Genomic DNA, 12,045 nt, shown 5'->3' with positions numbered 1-12,045 from the left:
TGAGGCCTGGGGAATGGAGACTGCACCCCGAAAGTTTGGCCAGGCGGACGTGGACCTGTTTGCGTCTCAAAAGACTTCTCATTGTCCCCTCTGGTTCTCCCTCACACATCCAGCTCTTGGGGCTTGACACCATGGTGCAGCTGTGGTTGAGGCTTCGGCTGTACGCATTTCCCCCGATCAGTCTGCTCCCAGGAGTTCTAGAAAGAGTTCGCCAAGATGGGGTCCACCTTCTACTTGTATCCCCATTTTGACTGGCCAGAGTATGGTTTTCGGACCTTGTAGCCCTCCTAGATGGTCTCCCGAGGGAGATTCTGGTCGGGAGAGACCTTCTCACACAGATATAGGTCTCTCAGCTGAGGTTTTTTAGACCATTCTCAATTCTAGAGTTCCCTTCATGAGGAAACTGTATACCTTAAAGTGAAGAGTCTTCACTTTATGGTGCAGAAGGTGTCAGTTGAACCCAGTTAACTGCCCCATGGCCCTGTGCTGGAGTTCCTTCAAGACTGCAGGTTTTCTGCAGGTTTATCCTCCATCCACACTTAAGGTGTACGTGGTGGCCATAGCTGCCTTCCACACGCTGTTAGGTGGTGGATGCCCCATTTCCTTCATGGTACCCTAAAGGGGGAGGCCTACGGCTCAGGTTAAAGTCCCAGCATGAAATCTAGCTGGTGTTTTAGAAGGGTTGTCACTGGCACCTTTATAAGGTTCTATTAGTCTCATTAGTTAATTTTGTTCCACGTCATGTTTAGGTGCGTGAAAATGTCCCTGCAATAACAGTGCGGCGTGCATCTATAAATTATTAATTTAAGAACATTGTGCAAGTTTACTGCAACAATGGAGCCGCGAACTTCACATACTTTTGAAAATCCAGCGTTTATTGATCATGGTAAGCATTTATTGTCACAGTTGTAAACACAATTGCGTTCTTCCACGAGGGAGTTTGGCGTCACAGCATTTGTTTCCAGGCGGACTGTTAAAGAACAGAACACACACGTCTCGTGGACATCCTGTAGAATTCAACCAATCAGATGACGACTTTGAAACTCATGAAATGTTTCCAGATATGTGTGCCATGTGCATTAGACATTCTGTCCGTGGGTGTGATGTCTGAGGCTACGGTTCTATAGCCTGGACCTGCCAGCCACTCCAGGGTCCAAAGTGCTCGTGTCCTGAGTTGTGCCTGAGCAGCCTCACACTAGGACAGGCATTTGTCAGTATGGTGAAGTTGCTATTTCGTTCCCCAAAGTGTTGTCATACGACGCAGTGCAAATTTCCTCATAAAGGGAATGTCTCAGGGAATTTCTCCATGGTTCTCTTAGAAAGAGAACAAGACGCTGCATCTCTTTGCTATAATTCCTGCATGACTGGGCCATTGCCCAAAGTGTCATCATACAATGCAGCGTCTTGTTACCGTCTCAGGTCCAAAAAGTCATTTTGCTCGGGGGGTTCGGGGACATGCCCTCCTGCTAAAATTTAGATTTTCCTGATCTACACATTTGCATTTTAAGGTGTTTGAAGGCCAAAAAAATGGATAACAATAGCTTTAAAAGCATATCAGTGGGCAGTAGCATAAATTATTTGTCAAGCAGATAACATTCTGAAACATTAGAATCAGTTTAAATGTTGCAATGAATGATCCACACTACAAAATTGAAATGCAGAATGTTAATGCTTATTGTTGACAATAAACAAATAACATATTCGAAACGGGAATGGCCTTAACCCTCTGGGGTCCAAGGTGTTTTTGGGGTCCTTGAGATGTTTTGACATACTCTGACATTTGTGCTTTTTTCAGTTGCTTATAAACAAATTACTGGCAAAGGTGTAATTACACTCTATTTAGCACACACAGGGCTACCATAATATGTTATCAACATGTATGTACATGTTTGTATGTTTGAGAGAATATTGTTTATGTGTGGTTATTGAAAAAACTAAAACTTAAAGTTTCTGAAATAAGGCCACAAAACACATACTAAATATGTGTCCACAAGACTTTTGACTAATGGATGTTGTTGCCTAGAGTTTTTTCTTCAAAATGATCTGAAAATCATCCTGCCTTATCATTCACATAAAACAATAGATTGGTTTAAATTTAAAAATGACACTTTTTGTTTGGAAAGGCAATATGCGCAGGGGTGTGACCTGCTGAGATTCACACCTGAGAAGACAATGGGCCCGCATAATGAGCGCATAATGGGGCTGCATACTAATGACCCTTTCATTCAGGTGTGTCACTGAGCCACAAGAATGCAATGACAATATATATATATATATATATATATATATAGGCCTATATAATACAAAATTGGTTCACAGTTCCAATTATTTATTTATTTTTCAAATTGTGCTTGTAAATTGTATAATATCAAATGTAAACATTTCTAGTAATTGTGCAGTAAATTCTCATACTGTTTTTACAGAAAGTTTGGGAATATATTCCAAATGTGTCACTAATAAAACACAATACAAATAATTTAAAGAGGAGGCTTATATTGAGCTTTTAAGATTTACCTAAGATTTATTTATATGTAGCCTACATATATTTTTGCTATTTTAATAAAAAGGTTACAATTACAACAACAATTAAAATTAACTATATTTCAAATGTAATCTTTCTTTGTATATATTAAAGTATACATTTTATCATACATATTTCACAGTTGCGGATTAATTAGTTTGAATATAGCCTACAATCGAACAAACACTATTAATAACATCTTAGCAAACAAGCTTATTTGATGTGGCAGTATTTTACAGTAAAAACGACATCTTGTCTTTCATATGTAACATATCGTTTTTATGATTAGGACATATAAATGTTAATTTGCAGTTTAATACGTTGCTTATACAAAACTATTTTATTTCAACATATTTCAGTCGATTTTTACTCATCTCAGTATTGGAATATAGTTAGGTAAAAGCTGTTCATTCATTTACACACAAAAATACGATTCATATTCAAACAGTCTTTTTGTTTACAGACACTATTTCATATCGCGATTAGAACAAAGCACTTGAAAATAAAGAATGTAGCCTACCTATTCCTCAGCTGGATCCGTTGCTCCTCCAAATGAAACTACCTGTAGGCTACTTCTGAGGTAATTTTTTCCAGGATTATTATTAAGATAGTATTATTCCTCACAGCGTCGTAAATATGAGTCTCTTTCGGTGGGTTATCCAGCTGATGTGGGCGTGGATCGCCTCAGAGCATTTGTGTTTGAATAGAGCGCGCGCTCTGTGGGCGTGGTCAAATTAACTTTAATGAGCTGAGACGAGAATGACTATCATCTCTCTCTTTTCGTACAGATTACATAAAATGAGAAAATTTGTTTTTTATATAAATTACTTCATTTAAAAGAAGATAATTCAGGCTTCATGCCTGTGTGCCTGTATACCTGTTTGACTGAGTATTTGCAGAGTTACAGTTCATTTTTCGGACGCGTTTCAGAATGGACTTCACTGACAGAGAGAACGCAGAACGCGCATCATGTTTATTTTTCTTTATTAGGCGAAAAGCACAACACTTTGTTTTTATTATGAGGTTCCACAAATAAAATACAAACTTAACAGGATCGAATGATGTACAACACTTATATATAAGATCAAAATCAACAGAGTAATTTGAGTCTCTTTTGCACTGATAAGGAAAAAAGTGAGCTGGTATCGCCGGCGAGACCGCCGACCCCAGAGGGTTAAAGGAACACGCCGACTTTTTGGGACTTTAGCTTATTCATCGTATCCCCCAGAGTTAGATAAGTCCATACATACCTTTTTTCATCTCCGTGCGTGCCGTAACTCTGTCTGACGCACCCACCGCTAGCCTAGCTTAGCACAAAGACTGGATGTAAATGGCTCCAGCTAGCATACTAATCCCAATAAGTGACAAAATAACGCAAACATTTTCCTATTTACATGTTGTGATTTGTATAGTCACAGAGTGTACAAAAAACAAGGTCATATGAGACACAGCCATCTTTTACCATATAAATACTGGGAACTATATTCTCAGAAGGCGAAGCACTGCTACTTGGGCGGAGTGATTACCGCAGCACCTGAGACGCACCGTGATGAGGAGCAGAGAGTTCGTTCAAAGTTGGAGAAATAGAGTCAGCAGGATAGTAAAAGCATAGTTTACAATCATGGGTGTTCGCTGTATTGTAAAGAGCTACGACAATAAACAGGGGAGACCAGGTAATACCATGAGGTTTCATAGAATTCCAACCAAAACAGTACCAATACAGCGAACCAATAATGCGGTAATCACTCCGCCCAAGTAGCAGTGCTTCGCCTTCTGAGAATATAGTTCCCAGTATGTATACGATAAAAAGATGGCTGTGTCTCATATGACCTTGTTATTTGTACACTCTGTGACTATACAAATCACAACATGTAAATAGGAAAATGTTTGCGTTATGTTGTCACTTATTGGGATTAATATGCTAGCTGGAGCCATTTACATCCAGTCTTTGTGCTAAGCTAGGCTAGCGGTGGGTGCGTCAAACAGACTTATAGCACGCACGGAGATGAAAAAGGTATGTATGGACTTATCTAACTCTGGGGGATACGGTGAATGAAGAAATGATTCAAGGATTATTTTGCATAGATGTTACATTTAAATCAAACGCCAATGCACTCCTTCTGTGTCCAGAGGCATAATGAGCAATTGGTATGAGCATCAAAGATCAGTTTCAGCTACTTGTTTCTTTACTAAATTAATCAATGTTTTTGGACTAATCTGTTATATTAATGGTTCAATTATTCACTCATAAAGACGGTTATTTTCACCACCTACTGGCTTAATGATGCAAGTTGTACAAACACAGACAAGCGGAGTGAAACAAACAGTGAAAAGTCCCAGTGCTACTGGGGAAATATTTGAACACATTTGAGGTATACAAATATATATTTACAATAATAATGTGTAATAACAGTTAAAAGTAAAAATATAAAACTTTAATGAGATGGTTTTCGTCATAATTGTGCTTATTCTGTGACTATATTAATATTAAAAGAAACAATTCAAATGTAAAATATCTGAATTATATTAATCTTTTGTCATTTTTATTTAATTATGCGAGGATCTTTAATAGCCGTGCTAAGAGAGGCCATTTAATTTTTATCTGTGTGTGTGTGTCTGTCTGTGTCTGTGGATGGATGGATGGATGGATCCACAGTCTGGGTGGATCATTAACTATAGATTCATATAATCCGTTTTGAAAATCAAACCAAAAGTAGATGTGTGAATGTGCTTATTAGTTACTACTGTAGTTCTCTATGTTTTTGTGTGGTTTGTTTCTGTGTGGTCTTTGTGTGTGGCCTGTTTGTTCACGTGTTTCAGACTGTGTGTGTGTGTTTACATGTTCTTGTTTTGTTCTGTTTTATAGAGTTTGAATCCCTGCAGAGAGGAAATGGGGATAATAGATGTTCTGTCTAAACGTAATTACTGTCACTGCGTGATATATTATGAACTTCTCTTTTGTTTATTGCTGAACCAGAAAAGCTTCAAAGCTTTGATCAATTCATTTTACTAGTTTTATCCTCTCTGGTTCTCTTTTGTTCTTTGTAGTAACCTTTATTGTGATGTAATAGAGACTTAATGTAGCTGTCGGGTTTCTGGAGTCACAGTCGCAAACGTAGATAAATGAAGTGAATCCCTGCGGAGGAACAAAGATAAACAGGTGCTCTCTTTGAACGGCTGCCATAAAGCAAACTAATACAAGCGCAGAGAGATGTTACACACAGGAGACTGATGCTGTTCAAGACTGATTTCATAAAGGCTACTCTGCTCTTTTGCAGTGTGAAAACTGCATTTTTATGTGGTTCGTGAATTAAGCAAAGAAATTCATCAACAAGTAATGACTATCCAAAAGCACTGAAGTCATTTCTGCCATCCACGTCTGTATTTCTGCAGGTAAGAGTCCATCTCAGGAGTTTACAGCCGTCATTCAAGCGGTCACACCTCTACAGTCCCAACAGCAGCCCATATTCAAGCTGATCCATGCAGTCACCAAGTCCAAGTTCTGTGCACAGGTGAGAACATGAGAGGAAAGTATGAAACAAATTGACAATATTATCTACGCTGCAAGTGTGTATCATGTTAGAGATCATTCACACAATTGTTTTGCTGGAGGTCACATTGTCACAGTATTGGTCAGAGTTTTTGCTTTAATGGCGGACTGCACAACTGGCTATATTAAATCACAAGATGTACTGCAAGTAAAAATAAAAATATGTCACCAAAAATAATTATAATAATTTTATCATCATTTGCTCAGCCTCATGTCATTCCAAACCAGTATGAATATTATTTTAACCAAATATATATATATATACATTATTAATGACACATTTTATTTACTCAATTTAGTTTATTTGGTTTTAATAATTTTACAAAATAGAGAAATGTTGCAACTGAAATACAATGTGTGTGGGGTTTTTTTTATATTGCATTTTAATTCAGTTAACGTTTATATAATTTCAAGTAGTTCAAGTTTTTTAAAGTTTTTTTTTTTAGTTGACGATAATAATCCTGCGTCAAAAACATAAATTCATACAGGTTTGGAATGATATGAGATTAAGATTCCGGTTCCTTTAGCATTCCGGAGAGGAAAGGGTTGGTATATTAATTGCAGCACTGCCTAATTTATCATATCATGAAGAAGATGAATGATTATCAATGCATGAATCAAACTCATTTAGAATGTCCCCAATTTTTGACATGGTTTTCCACACATCATTTTTTATTATGTCTCTGTATGTGGGCAGCGACTAATCATGCGAAACAAGTCAAAAGTCTGGCTTTGCAAACACTCAGTATAATTGCGGTATCTGATAAATGGCAGATCATGTTATCTTCACTTTCTTAACTCCTTTGCTCCTTTCATTAAGTTTAAGTAAACAACTTTTTTCCTATCAGCAGACATCATATCGATTTAATTTATATTATGGATAGTAAATTGAATAATATTCAGTGTCACACAGTATTAATGATCATGTTCTCCCTTAAAAAGTGCACTTTAGCATACTTAGTTAGGGAATGTACTTTAAAAGAATATTCTTACGTGTGAATGATTTTGGACACTTAATTGCATTTTAGATACAATTAAATGCAATAAGTTAAACTTAATAGTGCTTAAGCTTTATATGTAACATTGTCTTTGAAATCAGGTTAAAGTGTACTGCCAGATAGTAAACTGAAATATACTCTTAATGGAATTACAGATTAGTAATGATGAAGATTTAATTTAGTATTTGAAATATATTCAAATTGAATGTAATATCAAATAACACACTACAGTTAAAATTATAATCAAAAACTTTACATGTGCTTTAGCATGTTAGTCAAGATACCAAAATAAACACTTCTGTAAAGCATGATAAAATATTATCAAAAAGTTGATTTAAAATGTACTTTAAAGTAAAACTTTGACTTTGACATTATTACAAAGTGCACTTTTTAAAAGTTCTTAAGTGTCTTAAGAAACATCATGAAAGTGAAATCTCTTTAATTTAAGTGGCTTTTAATGTCATTACTGTGTGAAAATATTCTTTTAAGATTTGAAATACACTGGAATTGCACATTCAATACAATCAAGCACACTTCTTTTTCACAAGGGCTAACATTAGGCCTTATCTCCAAATGCTCTTAATTAACAAAAGAAATTATCTAGAGACTTTTCATTTTATAGAAACTGTACAGTTTCTAAAAATGAAAAGTCTCTAGATAATTTCTTTAGTTTCTTTGGAGGCTCTCACACCTATTTTCTGCACTAATAAATGAGTATGGGATTTGTTGAGAAATGTTAATTACTTTTTGCATGTGGGCAGTAATAATTCACATTCACAATTATTTTAATTTTTTTTACAACCTAACAATGAACAGTCATGTTTTTCAAATGTATTGAAATGTGCAGTGCAGGTCATGTGTTTTAATGTGGTTTCAGATTTTAGTGCTGTGGAACTGTGAGAAGCCTCCACCACCCAGAAACAAGTGGCCCTCCATCACAACACCCTTCTCCATCATCGAGGGCAAGCGAAAGGTGAGATAGATGAAAGAAAATGAGAAAGATGACGAAATAAAAAGAGAGAAATTGCAGGTTGCATGCAGTTGCACACATACCCACACCTAAAAAGAAGAAAAAAAAAGACGTTTTTTTTTATTTTCATGTAGATGTAATTGTATAAGCTATAAATATTTGCAGTTTTGGAATTAAATGAATAATAAAATAATAATAAATAAGTGTATGAATAGTTAAGTCATGTTCAGTTAACTTCTGGCGACAAGTTTGTACTCAAAGTATAGGTGCGTGAAGTTACACACTGGTGGGAAGGAATCAGAATAACCGATAACAGGACAGATGTCACCATTTGAAATCTCTAAAAGGAAGAAATTGTGTTTGTAAGTGTGATATCTGCACAGCTGTGTGTGGGTGGTTATGTGAATATTCTGAATGTATCTCATCATTTGCACCTTTCAGACTTTGTCTGCTCACCGTCTTCCCTCTTTGCACATGTTTTACTCATTTACATCTTCTTGTCATGTGTAATTTGCAGATGCAGTTAGCCTATGAACAAAGTTGATGTGATGGCTCACTCGGTCTCCTCACTTATCCCTTAGTTGTTTTATCTTAAGCTGTGTTTACACTTGGCATTAACAAGCGACCTGTATCCGGATGTTGTCCACATACACATTGAAAAGACAAGTGTAAACGCACTTCTGATCGGAATGTTATCCGATCAGCGTGTCCAGGTTCGGAGGTAGTCGAGGACGCGTTGTGATCGGATCTCAGTGTAATGTAAACGCAATCCAGCCGCAACCAGATTAAGAGTAAAGATGATACAAATTAAACAATGTCCATATTGCTTCACTCACTCACTTTACTTCAACATTTAAAACATTAAAAAATCTGATTCTGATTATTCCTCTGGCAAAGCAGCGTGAAGCTCTTCATTAAGATCTCATGACTGACTGTGAGTGTACAGGCCATCGTCTCGTTCAGATAATGTTGCACAACTAAAATGAAAAAATGACACACACAGTATTATTTAAGTCTAAACAAACTGTCCAGGAGTGTGACAGTATGTATATATTTCTGTGTTCCAGGCAAATCACAAAATAAAATAGAATCAAAAGCTCCCACAATTCTGATATACATTACATCCAGCCGCAAAAATCTCAAAAATCCCAATTTAAAACCTGAAAATATATATAGCTGCCTTATTTTCTTGACAGAATCCTTGACAACCCCTTATTTAGCCTATAAGACACAGATAATACAAGTAATGGACATACAGTGGACACAGAACAGAGACTATATGGACAAAGGTATTGGGACACCTGACCATTACACCAACAAGGACTGTAATGGCAATGCATTCTAAATACATAGACATTAATATGGAGTTGGTTCCCCCTTTCGAGCTATAACAGCTTCCATTTTTTGGGAAGGTAGATATTTGATTTGATTTGATTTATTAGACAAAATAACAGTGAAAAATAATAATAGTGAAATGTACTTATTTCCATTGTGGTCCTTGATGTAAAGCACAACTTCACTGCTAGAGACAGGTTACCTTGGCACTGCATACTGTTATACTTACAACACCACAATAAGAAAAACACATTTCCAAAATATACATCACAATTAAACATCCACCCAAAAACATTAATACAAATGAATCACTAAAAAAACATATCTAATAGCCAACTTTTAACTTTCATACTAAAGCCAACTGTATTTGACACACTCTTTACACCCCTGAGTATTCAAAAGACCTTCGACCGTACATTGTTTTGAAACGGCATAATGTAATATCCATTAAACTCTGCCTAGTATTATAACAATGTTTCTCACTTAGCCTAGAAAAATACATATTAAAATATGAAGGAGTTCTTTTATTCATTATACTGTGTACCATGTATAATTTAAAGTGCACAACTCTGCTTTCTATAGGTAACCACTTAAGATGTCTAAAATGGGAAGCATCAACATGTGTAACACTATAAAAACCTAAAACCAACTTTTTTTTCCCGTTCCAAATAATATGGATTACAGCATTTGTGAGGTCAGGCAATGATGTTAGACGAGAAGGCCTGACTCGCAGTCTCCGTTCCAGTTCATCCCAAAGGTGTTGGATGGGGTTGAGGTCAGGGCTCTGAGCAGACCAGTCAAGTCCTTCCACACCAAACTCATTCAACCATGTCTATGACCGGTTTCACATTCTGTTGACTATAAGTAACGTTGCACCTACATTTCTACTAACTCTCATTAGAGTGTTAGCAGCGTATTAGTAGGGTTAGGGTTAGAATAAGTTGACATATACCTGCAAAGTTACATAGTCAGTAGAATGCTGTTGGGGAGCATCACACTTAAAGAGTTAGCAGATATTAAGCAGACAATCTACTACTGTAATACTCTAATGAGAGTTAGTTGGCATGTAGTTGCAAAGTTACTTAAAGTTACTAGAATGTTCAAAAGGGACCATCAAAATAAAGTGTTACCCTATGACCTTGATTTGTGCACTGGGGCACAGTCATGCTGGAATAGAAAAGGGCCTTCCTCAAACTGTTCCCACAAAGTTGGAAGCATAGCATTGTCCAAAATGTCTTAAAGGTGACATATTATGCCACTTTTCACAAGATGTAATATAAATCTATGGTGTCCCCAGAATATGTCTGTGAAATTTCAGCTCAAAATACCCCCAGATCATTTATTATAGCTTGTCAAAATTGTATTATAGCAGCAAAAACACACCATTTGTATGTGTGTCCCTTTAAATGCAAATGAGCTGCTTCCCACCCCCCTTCAGAAGAGGACCGATCCTTTACACAAGCTTCGGATACTCCGGCAATAACAAAACACGTGAATAATCTCACTCATCCAAAATCTCAGAAATAAACAGTAGCGGATTGAGTGCAGCCTTACGGAGAGACTCAGGAAGAGGTTGCAACTTTTAGACTGCACCTGGACGTTTCTGAATGATACATTTATGTAGTTGTTGTGGAGTTACATTGATTCATCTCGTCGACTTGCATGTACCGTCATCTTTAACTTTTACACAAGTTGACACAGTTCCCTGAGGTCTTTATTAGACAAATGTGACATTTTTTCAAACTCAAAAAACAGTTTGCATGCTTTGCTGGAACTTTTGCCATTGCGTTAGAACTGGTTACACTGTTGTCGCTTCCTAAGTCAGAAGGGGAGCGAAATCTGACCGGCTTCTTTTTTGACATGCTTGCAGAAAATGCTTAGCAAAACAAAGTTTCTGGTTCGACACTTTTCACGTTTTCTGGGTTGGTAGATGCACCGGGGACCCGATTATAGCACTTAAACACGGAAAAAGTCTGATTTTCATGATATGTCCCGTTTAAGATGCTGTAGCCCCAGTGAAGATTACCAGTGAAGCCCCTAGTCCAACCCCTGACAAACAGCCCCAAACCATTATCCCTCCTTCACAAAATTTTACAGTTGGCCCAATGCAGTAAGGCAGGAACTCCTGGCAACCGCCAAACCCAGGCTCGCACATCAGACTGCCAAACAGAGAAAAGTGTGAATCGTCACTCCACAGAACACGTTTCCGCTGCTCCGGGGTCTAGTGGCGGCATGCCTTACTCCAGCCGACGCTTAGCATTGTACTTGGTGACTTCAGGTTTGCATGCATCTGCTCGGCCATGGAAACCCATTCCATGAAGCTCCCGCCGCACAATATTTGTGCTGATATTAAAGTTGCTGCTGTTCCTAAATGCTTCCAATTACCAATAATACCACTTACAGTTGACTGTGGAATATCTAGCGGGGATGACATTTCAAGAACTGACTTATTGAAAAGGTGGCATCATATCACAGTACCATGCTTGAATTCACTGAGCTCTTCAGAACGACCCTTTTTTTTTATGTTTGTAAATGCAGACTGCATGGCTAAGTTCTTGATTTTATACACCTGTGGCAATAGGTCTGATTGAAACACCTTAATTCAAGAATGAATGTGTCCCAATATTTTTGTCCATATATATTTATCAGTGCACCACCTTCTCATAAATTT

At 37.1% G+C, this 12,045-nt stretch overlaps 1 protein-coding gene across 2 annotated transcripts in view; it reads left to right on the top strand.

Moving 5' to 3' along the window:
- The window catches only part of LOC130096027 (exostosin-1), a 410,859-nt gene that overhangs the window by 350,963 nt on the left and 47,851 nt on the right, over positions 1-12,045 (top strand). For both annotated transcript variants that reach the window (XM_056262651.1, XM_056262649.1), the window contains exons 7-8: positions 5,915-6,033; positions 7,947-8,042. In XM_056262651.1, the coding sequence (XP_056118626.1) occupies positions 5,915-6,033; positions 7,947-8,042 (215 nt within the window). The remainder of the gene's footprint in view (positions 1-5,914; positions 6,034-7,946; positions 8,043-12,045) is intronic.

The sequence above is a fragment of the Rhinichthys klamathensis genome, unplaced genomic scaffold (assembly GCF_029890125.1).
Source record: "Rhinichthys klamathensis goyatoka isolate OS25496 unplaced genomic scaffold, OSU_Roscu_1.1 h1tg000196l_1, whole genome shotgun sequence".
In the NCBI taxonomy this organism is placed as follows: domain Eukaryota; kingdom Metazoa; phylum Chordata; class Actinopteri; order Cypriniformes; family Leuciscidae; genus Rhinichthys; species Rhinichthys klamathensis.
Note: the sequence above shows the minus strand (reverse complement) of the source record. Positions and strands in the feature narration are given on the sequence as shown.